Source organism: Coturnix japonica, chromosome 8 (assembly GCF_001577835.2).
Source record: "Coturnix japonica isolate 7356 chromosome 8, Coturnix japonica 2.1, whole genome shotgun sequence".
In the NCBI taxonomy this organism is placed as follows: domain Eukaryota; kingdom Metazoa; phylum Chordata; class Aves; order Galliformes; family Phasianidae; genus Coturnix; species Coturnix japonica.
Genome location: NC_029523.1, coordinates 5,871,868 through 5,894,065, shown reverse-complemented (window position 1 = coordinate 5,894,065; position 22,198 = coordinate 5,871,868). Strand labels below are relative to the sequence as shown.

The following is a 22,198-nucleotide window of genomic DNA, read 5'->3' as shown; positions in this document are numbered from 1 at the left end:
TCGCCCTTCTCTTGGTTCGGGGGTTGGGCTCCTCCTGGGACACAGACTCTCACACCAGCAGCGTGGTAGGGGATAAAACCCTTCGTACTGAGCTTCCCCAAGTGACAATGGACCTCCAGGACATCTCCAGGCTCCACTGATGAAGCAACCATTCCCAAACAGGGCTTCGTTTTGTAGCCAGAGATAAGAGATATCTAACGCTGAGCATCGTTTGGGTTGATTCTTCCCTCCTAGATAAATCAATGGTTGACACAGATGCAGTCTCAGCCTCCCGCTGTTGGGTATGGGTAGGTAATGCTCCCCGGTTCCCATCTGCTCTGGGTTATCTGTGTTTGAAGACAAGGGCAGAGAGAACATCCCCAAATACTAAGCACTGCTGGGTGACAACCCAACACAACACGCAAGCGAAACAAAGAAAGCAACACAGACCTAAAGCTGAAGGAAGGGAAGTGGCTCCCCCAGCTTCTGAGAGTGCTCTGTACCTGCACTGGAAACCACAGCCTCGCGTTCACACAGCGCAGCACCGTACTAGAAAGCAAAGGGGTTTTTCCAAGGTTAAAACCCCTCTTCCATTCGGGGAGATCATAGAAAGGCTTAGGTTGGAAGGGACCTTAAAGATCAGTGAGCCCCAACCCTGCCGTGGGATGGCTGTCCCCTACCAGTCAGGCTACCTAGGGCTCCATCCATGACCTTACAGGGATCCATCCAGAGTTAGGGCACCCACAGCTTGTCTGAGTTTGGATAAGGATGTAGATGGTTATCAGCTCCTTCAGGCAGCCATTTCCCTTGGAAAAAGGTGGCCCCACAGCTTACAGTCCTTTATGAAATTGGCTTTGGTTTCCTGGGGAAAGAACACATTTATTTGTCCGGGGTTTCCTATCAGACAACCCTTCTATTGTAGTCCACCTTCCTGTATTTTGTTCCTCTGGTCCTTTGGTCCTCCTGGTGCCCAGGAGAAGCCCAGCACAGCACTGGGCTGCTGCTCACATGATGCCGACTGGGTGATTTGCTCTGTGCCCTGAGGGATGCTCTCACTCCGTGCCAAACAGGAGCCTGGGTTCACCTGCAGCCCAGCACAGGGTTAAATCCACACATCAGAGCCAGCCGAAGCCGCAGCCCTGCAGACTGTAGGGTAGGCTGCCTGCCCAAAGGAGTCACAGTCTAATTATTTTCTCTCCCTGCATCTCAAAGTCACCTTCCTTTTAGCTGGCAGGCAAGTGCCGGCTGCAGCCCTGCGCACGTCGTGGAGCACAGATGTGCCCTGTGTCCCACAGCTTCCTGCTGGATGGCAATGACACTTGTGTCACGCTGCCATGCTCCAAGCTAACAGTGAGGGACCACGTCCAGGCATCCTCAGAGTGGCATTCAAGGACAGAGCAGCTCACAGAAACATCAAATCACGGCATTGTAGAATCATGTAATCACAGCACCATAGAATGGTTGGGTTGGAAGGGACCTCAAAGCCCACCCAGTCCCATCCCCTGCCAAGGGCTGGTTGACCCCCACCAGATCAGGCTGCTCAGGGCCCCATTCAGCCCTTTGTGTTGAATCCCTCTCTCCAAAATGAAGAGAAAGCATGAAATGTCTGTGCCTCTTTCCTCTTGTGAGGACCTTCCTTTGCCACCTTGCCCTCTTGCGGGGCTGACTGTGTGACAAGGAGTTTGGGTACAAAAGCCACCCGTGGACATGGGGATAATGAGGACTGTTGATGGGGTGAGGTGGCCAGAGAAAGTTGCTTCTAATTAGTGCCTGGAATGGATTCTCTGGTCACACACGTGGGTGCCCCAGACCTCCTCTGTGACCCACTATAACAGTGCAGCTCCCACTATCCACCCCACAGATGGGGCCAGTCTAAGTCCTGTCACCAATCCATCAAGTCTTGCCAAACCAGCACCTCATTACCCAGATAAATAATCCTTTTTAGCTGCAGGTAAGCCCTGAGCATGGCCAGCATCCTTACAGGCTCAGTGCTGTCTGCCCCTTTCTCACTTCTCACTTCTCACTTCTCAATTAAGTCACAGCAGGTTTCTAAACACGATGCTCATGGAACCTCTTTATAAACCACAATGTAAACCCTTGCAGCCCACCACAGCAATGACTGTTTAGCCACAGACTGATGTTTCCCATCCAGTTATCACTGCCTTAACCCTCCCCTCACAACCACCATTGAAAAGCCACCTCTACTATATCAAATACACCTTGTTAGCAGCAGGCTGAGCACATCCCTGTGCATGTACATACATGCCATAGGAATTCTCCTGATAAAGCATTCCGTGAGCCCTGTGCTTTCTTGCAGGTTGGATTGTGATGAGCTGGAGCTTCCCAGTGTTTCATCAGATCCTCCCTGGCCAGTTCTGCAGCTGGCTAATGCTCACCAACATGAGGAAAGCTAAAAGCTGCCTGGCCTTTCCAAGCCAAAAACCTGAGCTTGGATAGCAAGATGAGCCTACTGTGAAACAACAGCAGTGCAGTCTTATGCAAGAAAACCCCCATTCATCATTTCCAGCATCAAAGAAAAGCTTTCTGCCTTCATTCTCCCTATGAAGTTCATGTCTTAGCCCAGCATACAGCCACCTCCTGCTGTATGCACCCAAGTCGCTGTGTTTTCCCATGCCCATAAACCAGTCCGACGTGTGTCCTCACCCCTGACTCGTGAGTAAGCGTGCTGCGATTGCAAAAGCCACTCACCTGGTTCCCATGCTGAGGAGGCATCTCTGCAAATGGGTTTTCCATAAGCAAAGCAGCACTGCCTTGGCTAAGGGAGGCTGGGCCTGAGCATGGGGGTGTGGGGCACAGCGGGATGGGGGCAGCTGAGGGATGGGGTGGTGTGGAGGAGCTCAAGGGAGATCTTATTGCTCTGTATAACAGCCTGAAAGGAGGCTGTGGTGAGGAGGGGTCGGCCTCTGCTCCTGGTAACAGCGATAGGATGAGAGGTGATGGATGGCATCAGGTTGTGCTAGAAGTTCAGGTTGGGTATGAGGAACATTCCCCCTCCAGAAGAGCAGTGAGGCACGGGACTCACTGATCTTGAGTGTCATGGAGGTACTGGGGACACTGTAGGTGTTACAGAGCAGTGGAAATACGGCACTGAGCGACACAAAGAGTGACACTGGAGGGGTTGGCAGCCGGGCTGCCCCATCCCAGCGCTGAGGGGAGGCGCAGCCGACGCCATGGCGGGACGGGGCGGGCGGCTGGCAGCGGGCAGCCGCGCATGCGCGCAGGGCGGAGCGCTGGGCAGCCGGGGCGCTCGGCGGCGTCGGCGCCATCATGTCGATGGAGGATCCGTTCTTCGTGGTGAAGGGGTGAGGGATGGGGTTGGGTGTGGGAGAGGAAAGGTGAGGGTTGGGGAGCTGGAGGGGTCTGTGAGGGGGGAGGGAGAGGAGGGAGCTAGGGATGCGAGGGGGAATGTGGGGGGTGGGGGCTGTGAGGAGGAGAATGAGTGCTGGGGTAATAGGGAGGCCTTGAGGGGGAGGGAATGGGCTGGGAAGGGGATGGATGAGGGTGAGAGGTGTGGGGAGAAGAGTGTGGGGTGGGGGATTCTGAGGGGAGGTGTGAAATGGGGGGGTGTGGGGCTGGGGGTGGTGAGGGGCCAGCAGGGATCTGGGGGGTCAGTAGGGACCTGGGGGGGCTGAGAGGTCAGCATGGATCTGATGGGTCAGCAGGGATCTGGGGGTCTGTGAGGGGTCAGCAAGGATCTGGGGAGGAGGGCTGTGAGGGACCAGCAGGGATCTGGGGGGCTGTGAGGGGCCAGCAGGGATCTTGACAGTTCTGTGAGGGTTCTGCCCCCACTGTCACCCCCAAAGCCATTCCCAGCTGTCCTTATCATCGATCAGCAGCACGTGGGATGTGAGGTTGGACATGTCACCGTGCAGTGGGCAGAGCATGGCTGGATGCAAAGCTGCTTCTCACCGAGGGTATCCCCAGAGCACCAGAGCATAGTGACCATGCTGAGAGATGATCTGAGGAAGAAACACACATGGATAGTGGCACTGAGGAAAGCCTGAACAAAGACAAACACAAAACAAAGGCAGTTGAGGTCAGAGGAAAGGGAAACTGGAATTAATAGGGGGGGGGGAAAGAAGCTTAGCTTCCAAAATTCAGCGTGCAGCCACTTTCAACTCCTGCTGTTGCTATCCTGCTCCACGTAGCAGTGGCACAGTGCTCAGGAAGGGCAGTGGGAAAAGCCAGGTGAGCACAGGAGGTGTGGGAAAGGCTGCAGGGCAGCCAGCAGAAGGGGATTGCTGCCAAGCTAAGCTGATGCTGGGGGGAACAAATGCTAATCGTTGTGGGTGGGAAGCAAACAGCCGGTCAGACTTTCCAGAGGGTTTCCCGCGCCATAAGGGGAAGGGCTGGGAGGGGAGAGAGATGTTGTGTTGTTCCTGGTGTTAATTATTAGCCAGCAGATTACAGTGGAAGGAGTTGAGCCCAGCCACATGGCATTCAGTTTGCTTCCCTGGTGCTTGTAACTCCTCCTGTTAGGGTGTCCAGCTTTGAATCCCTGCTGGTAGGTGCTTTTCCAAGTACACACAGGTGAAATAAACCAGAACTTTTGCTTGCAAGCAGCAGAGAGAACAGAGCAGAGCTGCTGACCTTAGGGCTTGAGACATGACAGCCATTGACATGGCTGCTGCCGGCTGCAGACGTGGTTCATCCCTTCTGGGCTTTCCCAACAGATAAACTGCTTTCCTTTGCTGGAGATAAATCCCTGCGTCTTACGTGGATGCTGACTTTCTGCTGGCTGACACACCAGCACAACATCGTCTGCATCTCTCATCCTGGACATGAGAGATTTGTTCCCAGGTCAGGGCTGCAGTGTCTGTAGGCACAGAGAATTGCTACCTGCTGCTCGCCCCTGATCGCAAAAGCAGCATTCAGTGCTGTCAGCAAAGCCTGTGTTCCCATGTTGTGAATACACTCGTCTCCAAAAAGCTTAGAGCAGCAGAAAAGACTTCTGTTCCCTAAGCCAGTGTAGTAGAGCTGTGTAGTTTTTTAATGCTAACTTAAGATAAACAGTGCTGGACACAACAGTCTGCCTGACCACTGTGTGGACAGTTCCTATAAACATCATTCATCCTTGGGGTATCTCACTTAGGTAGTCTTTAGAGGAATGCAGCACATTAATTGCCATGAGGGCAGTCTTGTCCAGCCGCTCACACTGCACTGTCTCACCTCTGTGTCACTCAGCAGAAACTACTCCTGATGCAATTGGTCTTCTTGTTAATTGTGGTAGCCGACCTATAAGTTGTTCCTTGTCCCTTTGTGCTTCAACAGGAGAGGAGACTGGGTTGTTCAGTGGGTATGGCGAATCCTTATTGCACAAAATGAACTAGAAGGAAAGGTGCTTGCAGGGAGGCTGCAGTTCCAAGCTCTTCTGGGCATGGCGTGTCCCAGCATGACTGCTGCAGAACAGCTGATGTGGTTCCTTCACTTCTCTTTCTTCACTCCAACCTCAGGGAAGTGCAGAAAGCTGTGAACACTGCCCAGGGGCTCTTCCAGAGGTGGACAGAGCTCTTGCAGGATCCCTCCATTGCCACAAGAGAAGAAATCGACTGGACCACTAATGAGCTCAGGAACAATCTGCGGAGCATCGAGTGGGACCTGGAAGACTTGGATGAAACAATTAATATCCTTTCTGGAGTTCTTTGGAGGTTGGGACACGCAGTTCCCAAGCTGTAATAAGTAGCTACGTCCCAGCTCTCGCTGGTAGTTAATTTTTGCATCAACCAGGACAGTCAGGGATTGAATTTTGCATTTACCTCAGCTTTTCTCAAACAGCAAACGAGTTCAGCAAAAGAATTTCCCTCTGCCTTTTGTCTTCCCTTTGACAAGGTATATTATAAGACGCTTTGTTCTCAGAAGCCTGTTGTGTTGTATGAGTTTGGATTTCTGTGTAGTCACTCATACTGCAGGCTGGCTTCCAAAACTATTCCTTTTCCCTCGTGTTCAGCTCAAAGTACTGCACAGCACTGGGGAGCTGTAAAAAAAGCAGGAGAGAAACCTCATTCTGGTGCATGCATTGTGTTGTATGTTGCTGCCATGCTTTCATTCCTCCAACATCTAGTATTTTACTAATCACATTATAGGAGAAGGTGCAGCACAGTGGAAAACTGCCTCTTTGTGGGTTCCCGTTGGGGCTGTTTGTCTGTCTGTGTGCACTGAATGTCACTCACAGACTCCTTAACTCCTCTCCTACGCATTGTTGAGGCAAACCCTCGGAAGTTCAACCTGGATGCCACGGAGCTGGGTATCAGAAAATCCTTCATCACCAGCACGCGGCAGGTGGTCAGGGTAAGAAGCAAGGATGGGGAAAGAGAAGGCAGCTTGAGTGGTTAAAAAAAGCCAGTAGGGTGACTAGGTCAGTGCTGAACAGGAGAGCAGAGAGTAAGTCTCCTACCTGCCTGTCCTCAGGCTGCCTCCTCATCCCCACATCACATGTTCCCACCGAGGACTGCCTGACTTTAAGCTCACACTCTTAAATATCAGTACTTCACAGAAAGGTGGGCCTGGCAAAGCTCTGCTTGTTGGGCCGCAGCTTCACACAACTCAGTGCTACAGCCAGCATTAAACTCAAGTTCAGTAGCACCTGCAAGAGCAGCAGCATTTATTCACATAGCTGTTAGAGAGGATTCAGAAGCAGGAAGAATATTTTAACAGCTCGGTGGTAATAAATAGAGAATAAAAGTCTCTCTGAAATCTTCACTGTCTGCTTACACACTGGTTAGGAAGTTTTCTCTCTATTAATTGCTACGCTCAGTGCAGCTTAATTTCTGCTTTCCCTCATGGCTCAGATGTTCCTCCTTGACAAGCTGCATTGCTGTGGCTAGCAGCAAGCTTGTCATCCTACCTGCAGTCCAGAGGCAGTTCTTAAGGCTCGCTGCCTGGGAACTGATCCTGAAGCCCCAGCAGCCCCAGCATGCAGTTATTTGACTTAGGTTTTCCATGGAGAGAGTTTGTGATAGAAAGCAGCTTGTGCATTAAAAGTAACCAGGTGGGATCTGCTGCTTGTAAGTGATACATCTCTGAGCAGTAAAACATACCTACGTGTCTTCTGGTGACATCAGAACTCTGCTGGTGGGTAAAGTGAATCAGCACCTGCTGGATCATATTGGCTTCTTGCATATCTGCCCTATAGAAACTGAACTGGTTTGCACTGGAAGTAGGAGCCTCCTGTGGCTGTCTTCTGTAGGAGAGACAGTCAGAGAGGAGGGCCACAGGACAGGAAATCTATCTTGTCCTTTGCAAGATTAAATCAGATACAACTGGGAATGAAATGCAGGCTACGGGCTCCCAAGACCTTCAAGAACGTATCTTCTTTACCGTCTGTCACTGGGAACATTAAGCTGGTATTATACAAATCAAAGTGTTTCTGGCTGAGCAGTTTAATCTAGCTGTAGATGTCCCTCTTCACTGCAGGGTAGTGGGACTTAATGACCTATAAAGGTCCCTTCCAACCCAAATGATTATCTGATTCTATAAAAATGAGTAGTAAGTAAGGGATATTTTCAAAATATCCCATTGCTGTTGATTCTAGTATTGAATAGCAATGAATTGCAGTGGAGCTTTTAAGAGCATTTTTTCCACAGACCCTTCCCTCCCTCCCCACAAAGAAATCTTTCTGGGTATAGACAACTTGGTAGCAAACTGAAGCTGAAAGTCACCTCAAATCCAATGCTTACGTCCTTCTTCTTTCTTTGAACAAACAGGAAATGAAGGATCAGATGTCAAATTCCTCCATGCAAGCACTGGCTGAAAGAAAAAACAGGCAGGTGAGAATCAGAAGTGGGCAAGCTAAGTGAACGCAGTGGTTATTTGGTACTTTAAAGAGCTCGAAGGATTTATCAGTTTTAACAGCTGTTTTGAGACGTGTTAGGTGAAGCTTTCGTATCACTTAGTTTGGACACCCGCACCATAAGGCAGAGCATCTAGCATGGTTAAAGCTCCTTTAAAGCTGTAAGTACCATATATATCCCATTTTGTAGCACATCACCTTACAAACATTTGTTCTGGGAAGGGGCTTGCACGCTGCAGCAAAGCTGTGTGTTTGAGCCATGTCTGTCTCACTGATCTGAGAGCATGGGTTCTGTCAGGCTCGTTGCTGCCACCCTCTTTCAAACCTGTCACTCAGAGCAGTAAGTCACCACTCACCATCTGTCTCCATCTTCAGAAATGCTTGGGTACAGCCATCAGCATTGCATCACCCTGCAGAAGGGGGAATCTCCCTCCACCTCATGAGGAAACAGAATCCAATTCTGTAAATGTAATCCTGTGCTCTGCTGTATTTAGGAGCCAGGATGCCACATCCCTTCACAAATAGCTGCCTCACATGATAATTAACCTTGTAAGAAGATGGAAGAAGCTCAAGGAGTCTCAGGTTGTCTGCTTTTGTAATCTAAGGAATAGAAATAGATGCAGCTTTTGCTTCTCCCTGGCTAGTGAGACTGTAAGGAGATCTTTGAGCTGACTTCCAGAGCTGCCTCTGTTAGAGCTGCCATGCCCTATCTGGCTGCATCATTCTTTATCACTTGTGGCAAAAATGATAAGCTGCAAGAAGATACTGAGAAGCACAGAGTTGGTTTGTCAGCCTGTTACAGGCTTAACTGACGTGCTTGGCAAAAACTTGGAGAAGCAAAGTCCCTTCCTGTCTTGCTCAAACAAGCCTGTAGCTCTCTCTAAGTTTTGCTGCTTTACTTAAAACTGCAAGCTGCAGGAGACCATATGGCCCAGCTTGTGTGGTGACATCTGGTCAGGAAAACTCATTTCCCCTTGACATCTTCCCTCCCCAACCCCTCGCCTTCCCTTAAGTCCGCAGAGCCTTAGCTGAGCTGGGCTACAGCAGCTTCTCCAGCATGTCTCTGTGTCTGAGAGGCCGGCTTTCAGCTAACAGTTACCTGATCCTCATGGACTAAGGCTGGCAAACACAGACTTCCCTCGGGAAGCTGCATCAGAACTTCCTTCCAGGGACCAGATGTCCTCAGCTGGAAAGCCACTTCTCTGCAGGATTTGCACTAGCTTCTCTGTTGAGGTCGTAGAGCAGGTAGAGACTGTAATCTTGCAGTATGGCATACTTGCAGCATAACAGGTAACCTGAATCATAGAATGTAAGTCCCGCCTTCAACACTGCTGTGTTTATATTCACTGTTTTACTGTCAGATCATCTGGTTAAGTACTTTATCCAGACTTTCAGCCCTGGTCATTAGCAGCACGGTGTTCAGTTCCATCTATACATCTGTTAACATGACGTATCTGGATACTTCCAGCGTCCTCCTAGCACACAGTGCTGCATCTTGAACAGACCTTTACTAGTCCTTCGGGTGGAGCAGGCCTCCTGCTTGCACTGTCTGTCAGTCGTGCTCCAGCTCTCCTGTCGGTGGAGAAGTTTTTGTGCAATAATCATGCAGATATTTCCCATGCTGGCATTTGGCATTGCATTGTTTTAGTTTGTGCCGGCACTCTGGCTGAGCAGCAGTAGAGAGGGAGGAGAAAGATGCTGTAGGCACGTGTACAGGAGCGTTGCCTTGTCCTCCTTCCCTGAGACCAGCTGTGAGCAGACACAGAGGTGTTGCTAAGGGACTTCTGCATCTGTTTAGGCACTCCTGGGTGAAAGCAGCAGTCAGAACTGGAGCTCTGGACCTGACAAATACAGCCGTTTGGACCGGGAGCTGCAATTAGCAAATTCACACTTCATTGAGGAGCAGCAAGCTCAACAACAGGTAAGGCAGCTGGCACAGTCTGAATAGCTTTGCTTGCCAGATGGGTGTCAGGGGGATGGGGTACAGGCTTCAGGAGCCAGAAAAAATCCAGCCCTTGGCTGGCCTGGATCCAGGAGCCTGACAGCCTGATAGCTTGAAGTACACCTGTGCATATGTTCCATGTACAGCATAGCCTTGGATGCATCTTGCCTGGTGCATTTTTTAACCATCAAGGCTTGTCTTCCACTTACGTACAGAAGGCAAACAAGGTCTGGAAGCAGCAGCACGCTGAGTTTTAGCACTACAAGAGTAGAAACGTTGCAACCAGATGAGCGTTCATTTATCTTACTAAACCTTCCCTTGTTAAAAAACTGAGCTGGTGTTTGCTGCTGTTTGTGTGCATCCCCATCAGAACAGACAGGGAGCAGGAGTACCTGCCTGCTTCCTTTTCCTGCCCTTGTCAACACGAGATTCGTGAGAAAGCCCATGTGAGGGCTTTGCAAGGAGCCCTGGCGAGGTGCTCCCCTGGAGCAGCGCCCAAGCAGCTCAGATCTGCCTCCAGCAGCCCACCCAGACAAAGGCCTGTAAATAGGCTGCTTCTCCAGGCAGCAAGCTCTGCTGAAGCTTCTGATACATGACGCCAGCCGGCTTTCAGATGAGTTTTACCTAGTGACTCTAGGAAGATAAATAGATTCCAAAGTAGGTAACTAGGGTAAAGCTAATCCTTAGCATGATTGTGCCCTGAAAGTGACTTAAACCATCAGCAGACCTATTCCTTTTGGCACATTCAGAGCCAGACGTGTTATTTTTAGCTGTAGAAGCTGCAACAGCCTCTTACTTCTGTTAACCCCTCGTTAACTGCAGCGTTTCCATACAGCAGGGCTCCTGTTCTGAGCAGCAAAGCTTGAGGTTCTGCTGCCTTTAAAGAGTCTTAGAGGTTGGTGCAGCAGGGAAGGGGCATTGCTAAGCTGAGTCTGAATTTGGAGGCATGATTGAGGAAACTGCAGCCAGCTGTGCTACAGGAACAGGGGGAGGCTCTCCTGCTGCTGCCACTTCTCAAGCATTTCTTAGAAACACAGTCCATGTTCCTGGAACCTTAGGTCCATTCCCAAGCACACAGTTGGTGTTGGCAGAGCGGCGAGCATCCATTCACACAAGAGGCTGGCTGTGACCCAGCTGCAGGAGGAAGCAGATATGTAATCACCCATTTTTCCTTCGTTTTGGCCCCAGTTGATTGTGGAGCAGCAAGATGAGCAGTTGGAGCTGGTCTCTGGCAGCATCGGGGTGCTGAAGAACATGTCCCAGCGCATCGGTGGGGAGCTGGAGGAGCAGGCAGTGTAAGTACGTGACATTGTGCCAAAGGCCTTGCAGGTGTAGGGCTGGCTGCAGTACAGCTGGGGTCCTCACTGATACCCCTGTTGCATCCTTGAATTTCCTGGTCCCTCAGGCAGCCTCTCCTAGCTCACCTTAGGCTGCCTTTGATTTCAGACCGTGGAAAGCATTTCATATTGCAGCCTGCGAGGATCCTACCACAGCCATGTTCTTTTCAAAGCCTGCACCTGGGGCAGGTTTAGCTGCCAGTTTACTTTCCCTTCTCTCTTTACTCATTTCTAATCACCACCCTTAAGGCACACAGCAGAGCTCCTTGGCTTCTAGCAGCTAGCAGTGCGCAGCAGAAGGCAGTGCTGCCTATTAGGGGTACTGGGTGCTTTCCCACTCCATGGGGTTTTGTGCTACCCCAGACAACTGCGTGGAGCTGTGTGACCCAGGAGCTCAGAGCTCAGCCTTGCCACACAGAGCTGCATTCATAGTTAAAGCTAAAAATAACCCTCGCCCACACAAAGGGTTAAAGGGCAGCTCACAAAGTAGCTATTTACATATAAATTAGATTTCTTTCCCTGTGCAAGTGCAGGGAGTTCTCAGTTGTGCAGACTAACAGGCACTTAAAGGGTTTGTGCCTAAACCCCCGTGGTTTGGCTGATGGGAGTCTGGAGGGCTGTGGGCCCTTGTGATGTCTTTGGTGGATAGAAGGAGCTCTAAAGCACCTCCTGTGTGAAGCCTGGCCACAGCAGTTTGGTGTGGCACATCTGTTTCCAGGTCACCACATAAACCATCAGTGCTTGCTAGCAGATAATTAAGGCAATATGGCTTTTTTTTCCCTACAACTCTTTGTTCTCCGAGCTTTTAAGGGTGTTAAGGTTTAAAGTTCTGCTGGCTGGAGGTGGCTGGGATAGCTTTGATCCTGGATAGGCTTTGTTTGGCTTCAGGTGGGTTCTTGGCGCTGACAAAGGGCAGCTATAGAAAGGCTTTCAGATCTGTTACAGTTGCTGCGTGGAGGAACTGGAGGGTAACTTCTGTAGCTTTACAAAAGCACCTTAGAAGCAATTGCAAACCAATACTGTGCTTCTGTCCCCAGGATGCTGGATGACTTCTCCCACGAGTTGGACAGCACTCACTCCCGGCTCGATAACGTCATGAAGAAGCTCGCTAAAGTGTCTCACATGACGAGCGGTATGTCCAGGGCAGTGGGGGCCTGGAAAGGGAGAGGCACATCTGGGTGTTTTAGGGCTGGAGAACTGTGTGCTCCCACATCCAAGCTGAGAGGAGGGAGCAGCTCCAGCTGCTGGAGAGGTTAAAGAGGGAGCAGGCATCCAAACCTTGCAGCTGCTCATGCCCAGATACCGCTCTGCAGTCTGCCTTTGTGTTACGTACAGGTGCCTTTCTATTTATGTTGATACTGCTGCACTGGGAAAACCCCCTTTGTAGACGATAGGAAGGAGCGTTCCGCAGCCTCTCACGCTGCTCGCAGTTTCCCAGGCCACTTGCTGAGCAAAACACTGCCACCGTGTGTGCCTTCTCCAGCTGCAGCCAGTCCCTCTGCCAACCTCTGCCTGCCCGTGTGCTGCTGGCGCCAGCTCTGCCGACAGGAGGACAGGCGATTTCTGCGCTGGGGAGGCTGAGCCAGCAAGAAAAGTCCTTATAAGGTTTATAAGGCCGGGCTGGCCGGGTGCCGTGGGCAGAGGAAACAGGAAGCTCGTGCCTGTCGGGAAGTCCCCACATTGCGGTGCTCTCTGTGTCTCCTCCTCTGCTGCCGGTGCTGGTGTTGGGGGTGGGAGCAGTGGGGAGGGAGGAGGGAACTGGCACTGCAAGCAACAGGGCTGCTGGGGATGGCCTGTCCCAGGGCTGGATGCAGCACTCAGGGGGAGGAACCAGCGGCTCCATCGCCACTAGTGCATCATCTCACATGGGCTGTGTGTCTGCCAGTGCAGACGTGGCCATGCACGGAGAGCAGCTGTGCATCCTGGCGTCGCCTACTCGCAGCTTGCAGCAGACAGAGCTCGTCTGGGGGGAGGCAGGTCCTGCACGAGTCATGTGGCTTCTGCGGTGCGGTTGCAGCCTGTGCTGTGTCCAGGGATGGCGGGTTCCTGGTGCCAGGAAGTCGGAGGCGAGCTTGAATCCAGATGGGGGAGACTTTCACTGCAGGAGCAGAGTGGTGTCAGGCAGTGGAGTGCAGTACAGGCCAGGGTGGTTTTGTTCTCTGAAATGCACTCATGTATTCTCCATAAAAAGTCTAAGAATTCCCCTAGGGCTGTGCTGAGCTCCCTGGGCACCAACAGGTTGATCCACAAGCAGCTACACAGAGCAGCTCTCTGCTTCCTCCCGATCACTTTTGAAGCAGCTTCTCAGATCTGTTTGAACTTGACTGGGGAGAATCCTCAAAATCCCACACTGCAGTCCCAAAAAGCAGCTGCGTCCTGGCAGAGAAGTGCTGTCACCCCACAGGTGGCAGAGAGGAGCCTGCAGGGGGCTATGACTCTTGTTCTGCTGCTGGGGGAGCTTTCCTTCTGTTAAAGTAAGTGGACCCACGCTTCCTTTTTCTTCCAGATCGGCGGCAGTGGTGTGCAATCATCATCCTCTTTGTCATCTTGCTGGTGGTGCTGGTCCTGTTTCTTGTCCTGTGATGGACTGAACTTCCTTGGACGCCTCCTCTCCTTTCCCCTGCCCCCGCAGCATGGGGAAATGAAACTCTTTCCGTCCCCCTGTCAAGAAGACCCGTGCCCAGCTCTCACTGTTCTCTGAGGACCAAGGCCTGGCTCCATCAATGTCTCCCCCAGCCCTGGTGAGGGCGGACAGAGGACAGGAGCAGTTATGGCTCCCCAACACTATCCCTAGGAGGAACTGTACCCCTCACAGGTATGAGCCGGCCGCAGCAGTTCCAAGCGCCCTGTGTGGACACAGAGCAGGGAGCCTTGGCAGGGTCCCAGGGGTGGAATTATTTCACTGAGCATTACAAACTGCATCGCCAGCCAGAAGCATTACTGGGAGGAGCGGTGGCCTGGGACCCCACAGCAACACTCACTCAAAGCAAAGGAGGGCAGCCCCAGCCAGCCCCACACCTTCCAGTTAGCACCAGAATCCTGCAGCATTCACTTCCAGGACCCCAAGCAGGAGCTGCAGGTAGGTGAGCTGCAGGTGTGACGTCCTGCCATCCATGGACACTCAGGGCTGGGGCTGGTTTCATATGGCTCAACTCACCTCCTGTTACACAAGCAGCTCCAGCTCGTTGACTGATGCTTTTTTTCCCCTCGTATAACCAAGCTTCTGTTGACCAGCTGCTTCCCTTTGGCAAAGTGGTTTGTCAGCTCTGAAATAACTTATTATTTTATTATTATTTCTTTTTTTTAAGGAAAAGTTCTTGTAGTGATTTTTGATGCCCATTGGAGCCGCATCCATTCAGTGGCTGCAGGATGCGCTATCAGAGCAGCGGGCCCTCACCGCCTATTTTAAGTGCACACAACCTTGTAAATAGGATGCCTTCATTTTCCCCACCTGCTATTTTGGTTTCTTGGATACTTCTGTTGTAAGCAGTTGGGGCGGTTGGTTACAGGAGGATGGGGATGATGCTTCAGGAAAGGAAAGCTTTTGTAGTGAAGGTTGCTCCTAGTTGGGGGAGAGCACCAAAAGAAGGGATGCAGACTGATCGGCGCCTTCCATCTGGGGCTCAGATGGGGCTGAAACTGCAAACCAGGAACCACATGGCTCAGATAGGAAATGTGGCGCCTACAGAGCACTGCAGCCCAGGACACGCAGCCCTGGGAGGTCGCTGGCTCTGTTTGGTCCTGCTCTATCCCCCTGTTGGGCCCTTGCACCAGGAGCTGCTGGCTCTGTGCCTTTCGCAGCCAGGCTCGGGATGGGGGAAGACCCCAACGAACGCACACGTGCCCTGAATGCCAACCTGCACAAATGATGGTGGCGGTTACCGTGTCATTGCACAACGCCTTGTCCCTTTTGGTTATGCTGTAAGAAATACGTACTGTCTGTTTCCCAAGGCAGCCCATGGCAGCAGCTCTGTGCCCCATAGCTCTCACTGTGGGCATGTTGTCCAGTTCACACTCCATACCAGGGTGCTCCGTGCCTGCCCAGGGGTTGCTGCTACCCAGCTGTCTTTGCTCCTTTCCCTTTGTACGTCTGCTTTTCTGTTGGTGCTGTTGGCCCTCCCTTTAATCCTAAATAAAGGCATTACTGCTGCCATTGTACAGAGCAAAGCACTCTTGTAGTAACAGGGACAAGGAGTGTGAAGGACCTGCACCCCCCCCAGCCCCAGCTCCCTACAACAGGTGTCATCCCCAGCCCCAGCCCCACCCGCAGTACGGTCATTATGGTCATTGCAGATACATACAGCACCACGTGTTGTCATTGCATATATGTATATATATATATAGATATATTTACAGTTCTTTGGGTTGTTTCTTTTGCTTGAAATAACTTAAATAACCCAACCATCTCACAGGCAGAGGCTTCCAGCTGAGGTGTCCCCATGCCAAGGGCAAGTCCTTGGTCCCATGTTGCTTCCCAACATGCAGGGACCCTCGCGTTGCATGTAAGCAGGGCAAACCCAGTCCCCTTGTCTCGGTGAGGTCCTTATTACATCCTTATTACATTACATCCTTATTGCATTACATCCTTATTGCTCCTCCTGGCGGCGCTACCGCCGAGCCGGGCGCTGTCTCAGCACACGCAGTTCCAGTCTGTCCTCCTGCAGCAGCAGCTCCCTGATGCGTGTCAGCCCCAGGCCCGACACCGCAGCCCCGTTCACCTGCAGGATCTCATCTCCCACCCCCAGCAGCCCCGCGTACAGCTTGGCTGTGCCCGCGTCCTCCATCTCCTGCACGTAGACACCTGCGGGGAGAGATGTCGGGTGACCCACCAGCCCCCAAACCCGGATGGGTGATGGTCTTAGACTGCCTTAAATAGGAAGGGACTATGGCCAACATACCTGTGTCAGGCCGGCCGTGCCCGGAGGTGACCTGGAAGCCGAAGGAGCCGTGTGGTGGCCGCTGTATCTGCAGCAGGTTGGTGCCATCGGGGAACACCTCCACCACGCGGCCCACTGTGCGCGGCCGGTCGGGGGCACCGATGTCCTCCGTGCTCAGCGAGTGCTGCCGTCCCGAGGCCGCCTTCCTGCGGGGAGATGCCGTGAGCACAGAGCAGCACCGCCAGACCAGGGCTAAGAAAGGCCACATCCCCTCCTCACCTGTCCCCATGGCCGGGCTGTGGCAGCAGGTAGGCGCTGGCTCGGGGCGCCCTGCCCAGCAGGCTGTGCATGGAGGCGGCCTTTTGGGGCTGGCGGAACGGGGACACCTGCAGGAACGTGGCATGGAGTGAGACACAAGGGCACCCTCAGACCCCCCAACAGCCCCAACCAACAGAGCCCTCCCCAGCCAACACAGCCCCACTCACCAGTGCCTGCAGTGAGGGCGACCGCTTCACGCTGTGCCCGCTGTGTGCGGGGCCGGGCAGCTGCTCCATGCTGTAGCAGCGGAAGCGGCCCAGGCGCTGCTTGGTGCTCTGGCTCAGGCTGCACAGCAGCCGCTTCAGCCCCGAGGACGCCGCATCCCCGCTGCCCTTGCGGCTGGTTGGCCGTGCTGGCTCCCTGCAGGACAATGCCCAGCAGTGTTTAGCACTATCACATCCCCCAGAACATCCTCACCTTGCTCCGCTGTGACTATTGGTGCCCTAAAGCATCACGAGGCCAGGCCTGGTGCTGAACCCAGGAGGGATGCTCAGTCCCTCAGCACTCACCCCAGCGTTGTGCTCCCGTCGTGCTGTGCCTTGTCTGTCCTGCTGGTCTCCCCATGTTGTGCCCCCAGTTGGGAGCGGCTCCCACTGCCCTGCCCACGGGTGTTGTTGCAGTTATTAGTGGACAAGGCACGCAGGGGGCTCCCCGGGAGCCAGACGGGGCCGCATGGCCCCCGCTGCTGCCCTGCACCCTTGGGCTGGGGCAGGGTGCTCCCAGCATCAGGCTCCGGGCACTGGCGGCTGCTGGCAGGGATGCTTGTCCTGCAAGGCACCTGTGAGCAGGTCTTTGTTGTGGTGGTGGACGGGCTGTGGGAAGGCCCTGCCAGCTTCGAGGAGGGGGCTGCTGGCTCTCCATTGCCCGCCGTCTCACTGCCGTGCCCTCCGTCCTGGCCGCCGGCTGTACCCGCTGCTGGGGGGCAAAGTGTCCCCGAGCCCCCGGCCACACTCGCGCCCTTCTCCTTTGGCGTTGGGGTGCGGGGGCTGCGGTGGCCACGAGCGCGGGGCTCCCGATGTCCCCGCGGGTGGGGGCTGCGGGGCCGCGGCTCCTCGCTGTCTGTCCGGCAGCCGTCGGAGGTGTCGGTGCTCTCCAGCGCCGAGTCCGCCTCATCCCCTCGGGCGACGCTCCCGATGTAAGTCTCCTTGATCTTCTCGGTGTGGATGCGCTGCCGGGAGGGCAGGATCCAGAGCGGGGACCCCCCGGGACCCAGCGGCCGGGCCTTGGGCTCAGGCTGGGCAGCGGCACCGGGACCCGTGCGCTCCCGTCCCCGCGCCGCGGGGCTGCCTTCGGCCGGCACGGCGGCACCGAGCAGCGAGCCGCAGGCCTGGCACTTGCCCCCCGCAGGGCTGTCAGCAGCCCGGGGTTTCACGGGCCCATCCCCGTGCTGCCCTCGAGGCTCCAGCGCTGAGCCCAGCGCCCGGCGGTGCCGCAGCCGCTCCAGGTAACGCACCTCGGCGTCGCGGGCCGACTCGTCCTCGAAGCGCACACGGGAAGGGGAGGGTCCCCGCGGGCGCCGGGGCTCCCTGCAGCCCGACTCCCCGCTGGACGAGTCGCTCAGGCTGCCGCCTGCGGGACCCTCCGCCTCCCGTGTACTGACGCCGGGCCTCGCTGTCCCGCTGGGCTCCCTGCGGTGGGGACAGAGGGGGGCGGGGGATAACCCTCCACCGTGGTAATGAGCCCAGCAGCACCCAGCCTGCATGACCGCACATATGGCCCCGCACTGCGGCAGCCACGCGTGCAGAAAGGGAGCAGGGCTCGGGACTGAGCCGCGGGGCAGGAGCTGGACGTGGGGCACGGCGCGGGGCTCACCTGGGCAGCAGCAGGAGGTCGTGGCTGGCGCGCAGCGGGTTGGTGCGAGCCTTCATGCGGGCGCGCTGCAGCAGCTGCTTGGCCTGTTCATGGCGTGGGCTCAGCTCGAGCTCCTGCCCGGGAACAAAGGCCCTGCAGGGAAGGATTAGCAAAAAATAACACGGATTAGAAGCGGTTTAGCGGTGACGGGGCTGCTCTGCGGGGAGAAAGCGGGGCCTGGCTTGCAGGCTCTGGGGACACCCCTGCAGCCAGTCCCTGTGCTGTCACACTGCAGCAGCAGCAATTCAGGGGGCTCGGCCACAAACCTGGGCCGTGCCCTGCACCAGGGGCATCACAGAGCCACGCGGGGAAACAAAGGATGGTGCTGCCCCAACCCTGCAGCTCTGGGCTGTGCCCAGCCCCATTCCTCTCTCCACATACATGGGGGTTCCCTGCCCTTGGGGGAACCCGCAACCATGTTCAGCCCCATTCCCGTGCTGCCCCTCCCCATTGGCCACGGCCCTAATCCTCCTGATTAAAATAATCAGCTCAGCAATCACTATGGGGATCCTGGCCCTGATTGCCCACAGCTGGAACACACCCATGCCCCGTGCCAAGCCATAGGGACCCACCGCCATGTCCCCCCATTTTGGCTGCCCCGGGGCACCCCCAGCTCTCAGCCCTGTGCCCATCAGCACCAATGGAGTGCTGGAAAACCCATCATTGCCACGTAGGTGCTTCCACTCCATTCCTCCTCCACGTTGCTCCCCAGCATTGCTGCTGCTGCAGCCCCACTCACCTGTACATCCCTCCTTATACTTTTAGCCCCACTGACGAGGTTTATCATTAGGCCAATGAGATTATATGCATCCCTACCTTCTGTAAGCCCTTAAGTGCCGGGGAGACATTTCAGTCCCACTCCTCTCTCCCATCAGGGACACCTGGCACCATCCCTGCTCCATCCCCTCGCAGCACCATGGGCCCCATTCCTCCCAGACCTATTTGTCCCCAGGAGAAGCCCTTGGGGTCCCACCTGCAGCCCTCAGCATCCTGCAGTGAGACCCCTGAGTCCCAGTCACCATCGCTCGCTGTCACCTCTGAAACAGGAGAAGGGAAAAGGCATCACTGGGAGCCCCCAGCCCCACAAACTCCCTTTGGAGCCACTTCCCTCAAGTGTGTTTTGCCATCGGAGAGCCCAGAATACGGGCACAGAACCCCGGGGCTGTGGGGATGGAGACTAAAGGGTCATAGAATATAGACACACAGAATGGCACAGGTCAGAGGGGATCCCAAACCCCCCCAGCCCCCCCCGCTGTGGACTGGCTGCTCCCCAGGGCCCATCTCCATAGAAGAGCTCCCCACGTGGACCCGCAGCGATGGCCGAAGCCCAGGCACACACCGTGCATCCCCAGCACCTCGTGCAGCAGCCGACGGTTCCTCTCCACCCTCTCAGCCAAGGACAGCGGCTCCGGGCCCGCCGTCACCTCCTTGCCAGAAGAGACCAGACCGGGGGAGCCCCCCAGCCCCCCCTGCTCGCCCCACTGTGCGGCGCCGTCCAGCAGCCCGTCGGTCAGATACGTTCGGAGCTGCGCCCGCGGCTCCTCGGCTCCAACCTTCCCCCTGCGGCCGCGGGGCTTCTTGGGCGCCGGCCGCTCAGCGCAGCGCTTCTCCTTCAGCGCCTTCACCTTCCCCTCCAGCACGGCGTGCGGGCCCCGGGGGGGCTCAGAGGGACGGAGCCCCTCCATGTGCCCTGCGAGGAAACAGCGCGTCAAGGCCCCTGCGCGATGCGGAGCCTCGGAGCGCAGACCCTGCAGGGCAGCGCCTTCCCGACGGCACCGATGGAGCCTCCGTGCCCTGCTCGGCCCGGCAGCCCCTCATCCCATCCCAAAGAGCCCCGCAACGTGCCTGGGTACGGGGCACACCCCATCACCACCCCGTGCCCCCATCTGCACAGAGCGGGGACAGCCACGAGGGCCGGGCTTACCCCGAGCATCGGGAGCGGGCCGGGATGGAGGGAGAAGAAAAGCGGAAGAGGGGAAGGAAGCAAAGGGAGGAAATGAAAAAAAAAAAATAAACGAGGCAGCAAATCGCGGCCCCTCCAGCCCTGCCGGAGCTCCGCCGCTTGGCTGGGCTGCTGGCTGCGGCCGGCCCTGCCTCCCGCCCGGCCTCCCCCTCTTCCTCCTCCTCCTCCGCCCGTTCGCGGCTCCCAGCCAAGCCCGGCAGACGCTGACAGCCGAGCTGGACGCGGCCACGGGGCCACCGCGGTCACACGCAGCCCAGGGGACAGCAGGGACACGGTGCGCCCAGGGCGGTGCCAAGTCCGCCCTCGGGTTGTGCAAACATAGGGCCGGGACCCCCCTCCCCTCCATGCACCCCGAGAGTGTTACCCCCCATCCCTGAGCACCCGACGGCGCTTCTCGGCATCTTTCACCCCCAGCAAAGCCCGCAGTGCTGGAGCATCCCATGAGCATCGCCCGCATCCTCGCTCTTCCTGCTCGTCCCCAGCCATTCCCTCATCCCAAAGCCCAGCGCCCCCATTGCGCACCCCCTCCGTGCACAGCCCCGTCCTCCCCGCTGTGCAGCTCTTACCTGCAGGCACAGGACACGCCGTGGAGCTGCGGGGCCCACGGGCGAGGCGGTCCCGCTGCGCGCTGCGGCTTTTGCTATTCATCATTGCTTTCATAATCCCGACCCGGAGGAAATCGCTGGGATTATGAAATTGTTTTAATCCCCCTCCTCCCATCGCCCCCCACCAGCACGAGAAACTCGCCGTTATCTTCTTAAATCAGCCCCAGCAGGGCAGGGGACTCGCAATTTCCGGCAGCCGCAACGCAAATCCCATCGTGGAGCTGCTGCCCCACGGCGGGGATGCGGGGAGCAGGGGGGCACAGCCCCATAGAACGAGACGGGGGGGAAGGAGAGCACAGAGCAGCGACAAACGAGCTTCAGGTCGTTGGAAAACAAAGAGCTTGTAATAATGGAGGGGAGGGGGGGGGACAGATTGAGTAACCGATCACTTTTTCCTTTTAAAAACACGATCACAGTCACTTTGCTTGTATACAACCACCTAGGAACTATGAAACAGCATCACATTGTGCATCATTATCAGCATTATATAGAGATTTTTTTTGCGTTTTTCTTCTTTTTTTAAAACCTACTCATCAAGAAGGGTAAAATTCCACACTTCAGAACTGGTATCCATTGGGGGGAGGAAAGAGGAGACAGCTAACAGCGCAGTCACAGCACACCATGAGTCCAAGCAAGCGGCGAGTCTTCGGCCTCACCTTTTCCACTGAGCCAGAGGGGAGAGTGGAGAAGGGGATCGCGGAAGAGAAAGGAAGAAAGGAAAGCACCCACAGAGGACTAATCACACTCCATAATTACTTTGGACATCTACGGGTCGGGGCGGCGGAGAGGAACCGTGAGACCAAGGTGGCAGGGATGGAGGATGGGGCCGTGGTTGGCCCCTTATTCCTGCCTTACTGTGGTGTAGGGTCACCCTACAGCAGCATCGAGGCCGCCACAAGGATCATCATCCATCTGCTCTTCCCCTAAGAGCCCCAAACCCTCTTTTCCAGGGAGACAAAACAAGCCGGTCGCCTTCTGGAATAAGAACCGAAGTTAAAGGGAGGCTGAAGGCAGCAGCATCAGGACATCCACCGCAGCTGAAGGGCCCCGCAGACATCAGCTCACTCAGCCCATTGCCAGCCTTCATCCCTATCCATGCACTGCAATGGCTGCACGTTCCACAGCGAGCAACGTGCCCTCCTGGTATCTCTGAAGCTGCCGTCAGAGGCGCTTTATTTGGGGAGATAACGGTTCCAGCTGCAACAAATCGCCTCCCCTTTTTGCTTCTCCCTCCTGGCAAGCAAAGGCAGAAACCAAAATAGAGGGGAGGGAAAGCGCCAGGAAGGAGAAAGGCTTTCCATAAGGCTTAGAAACTACACAAGCAAGAATCTGACTGCTTGCAACCCCTCCTGCTCCCAACCTGCAGCACTGACCTTGCTCTGGCACGGCTCCATCACCGCCTGGTTTTAACCTGTTCCCAATGGAAGGAAGAGAAGCGAGTTTCCTTCCTCACACCCTCCAGGCGAAAAGCACAGCGGGCAAAACACGAGCGGATGCAAGGCAGCAAACAGGGGAG

At 55.3% G+C, this 22,198-nt stretch overlaps 2 protein-coding genes across 4 annotated transcripts; one reads left to right on the top strand and one right to left on the bottom strand.

Annotated features, from left to right (window-relative positions):
- Positions 1-3,210: 3,210 nt before the first annotated feature.
- On the top strand, positions 3,211-15,230 carry STX6 (syntaxin 6). Its single transcript, XM_015869703.2, has 8 exons — positions 3,211-3,302; positions 5,454-5,623; positions 6,194-6,288; positions 7,704-7,766; positions 9,588-9,710; positions 10,920-11,026; positions 12,106-12,200; positions 13,575-15,230. Exons 1-8 carry the CDS (start codon positions 3,268-3,270, stop codon positions 13,649-13,651), a joined length of 765 nt encoding a protein of 254 aa, XP_015725189.1. The 5' UTR covers positions 3,211-3,267; the 3' UTR covers positions 13,652-15,230.
- A 148-nt stretch (positions 15,231-15,378) lies between these two features.
- KIAA1614 (KIAA1614 ortholog) lies at positions 15,379-20,881 on the bottom strand. 3 transcript variants are annotated; one of them, XM_015869701.2, is made up of 9 exons: positions 20,644-20,881; positions 19,454-19,804; positions 19,088-19,151; positions 18,076-18,207; positions 16,773-17,891; positions 16,431-16,623; positions 16,225-16,331; positions 15,967-16,151; positions 15,379-15,869 (listed from the first exon to the last, which is right to left on the bottom strand). In XM_015869701.2, exons 1-9 carry the CDS (start codon positions 20,795-20,797, stop codon positions 15,676-15,678), a joined length of 2,499 nt encoding a protein of 832 aa, XP_015725187.1. In that variant the 5' UTR covers positions 20,798-20,881; the 3' UTR covers positions 15,379-15,675. The 3 variants fall into 3 exon arrangements, with proteins under 3 accessions (XP_015725187.1, XP_032301964.1, XP_032301965.1); XM_032446073.1 differs by lacking the exon at positions 20,644-20,881 and adding an exon at positions 20,039-20,614; XM_032446074.1 differs by lacking the exons at positions 15,379-15,869; positions 20,644-20,881 and adding an exon at positions 20,039-20,619 and having other exon boundaries at positions 16,017-16,147.
- Between the last annotated feature and the right edge of the window lie 1,317 nt (positions 20,882-22,198).

Bases quoted from the DNA above. Each gene is read 5' to 3' on its own strand.
- KIAA1614 (XM_032446073.1), bottom strand. From the start codon at position 20,534: ATGCGGGCGATGCTCATGGGATGCTCCAGCACTGCGGGCTTTGCTGGG. The intron at 19,805-20,038 runs GTAAGCCCGGCC...GTTTCCTCGCAG, and splicing joins GCCCGCTCCCGATGCTCGGG to GGCACATGGAGGGGCTCCGT. The intron at 18,208-19,087 runs GTGGGACCCCAA...CCTTCCCTGCAG, and splicing joins CAGGATGCTGAGGGCTGCAG to GGCCTTTGTTCCCGGGCAGG.
- STX6 (XM_015869703.2), top strand. From the start codon at position 3,268: ATGTCGATGGAGGATCCGTTCTTCGTGGTGAAGGG. The intron at 6,289-7,703 runs GTAAGAAGCAAG...TTGAACAAACAG, and splicing joins GCACGCGGCAGGTGGTCAGG to GAAATGAAGGATCAGATGTC. The intron at 12,201-13,574 runs GTATGTCCAGGG...TTTTTCTTCCAG, and splicing joins AGTGTCTCACATGACGAGCG to ATCGGCGGCAGTGGTGTGCA.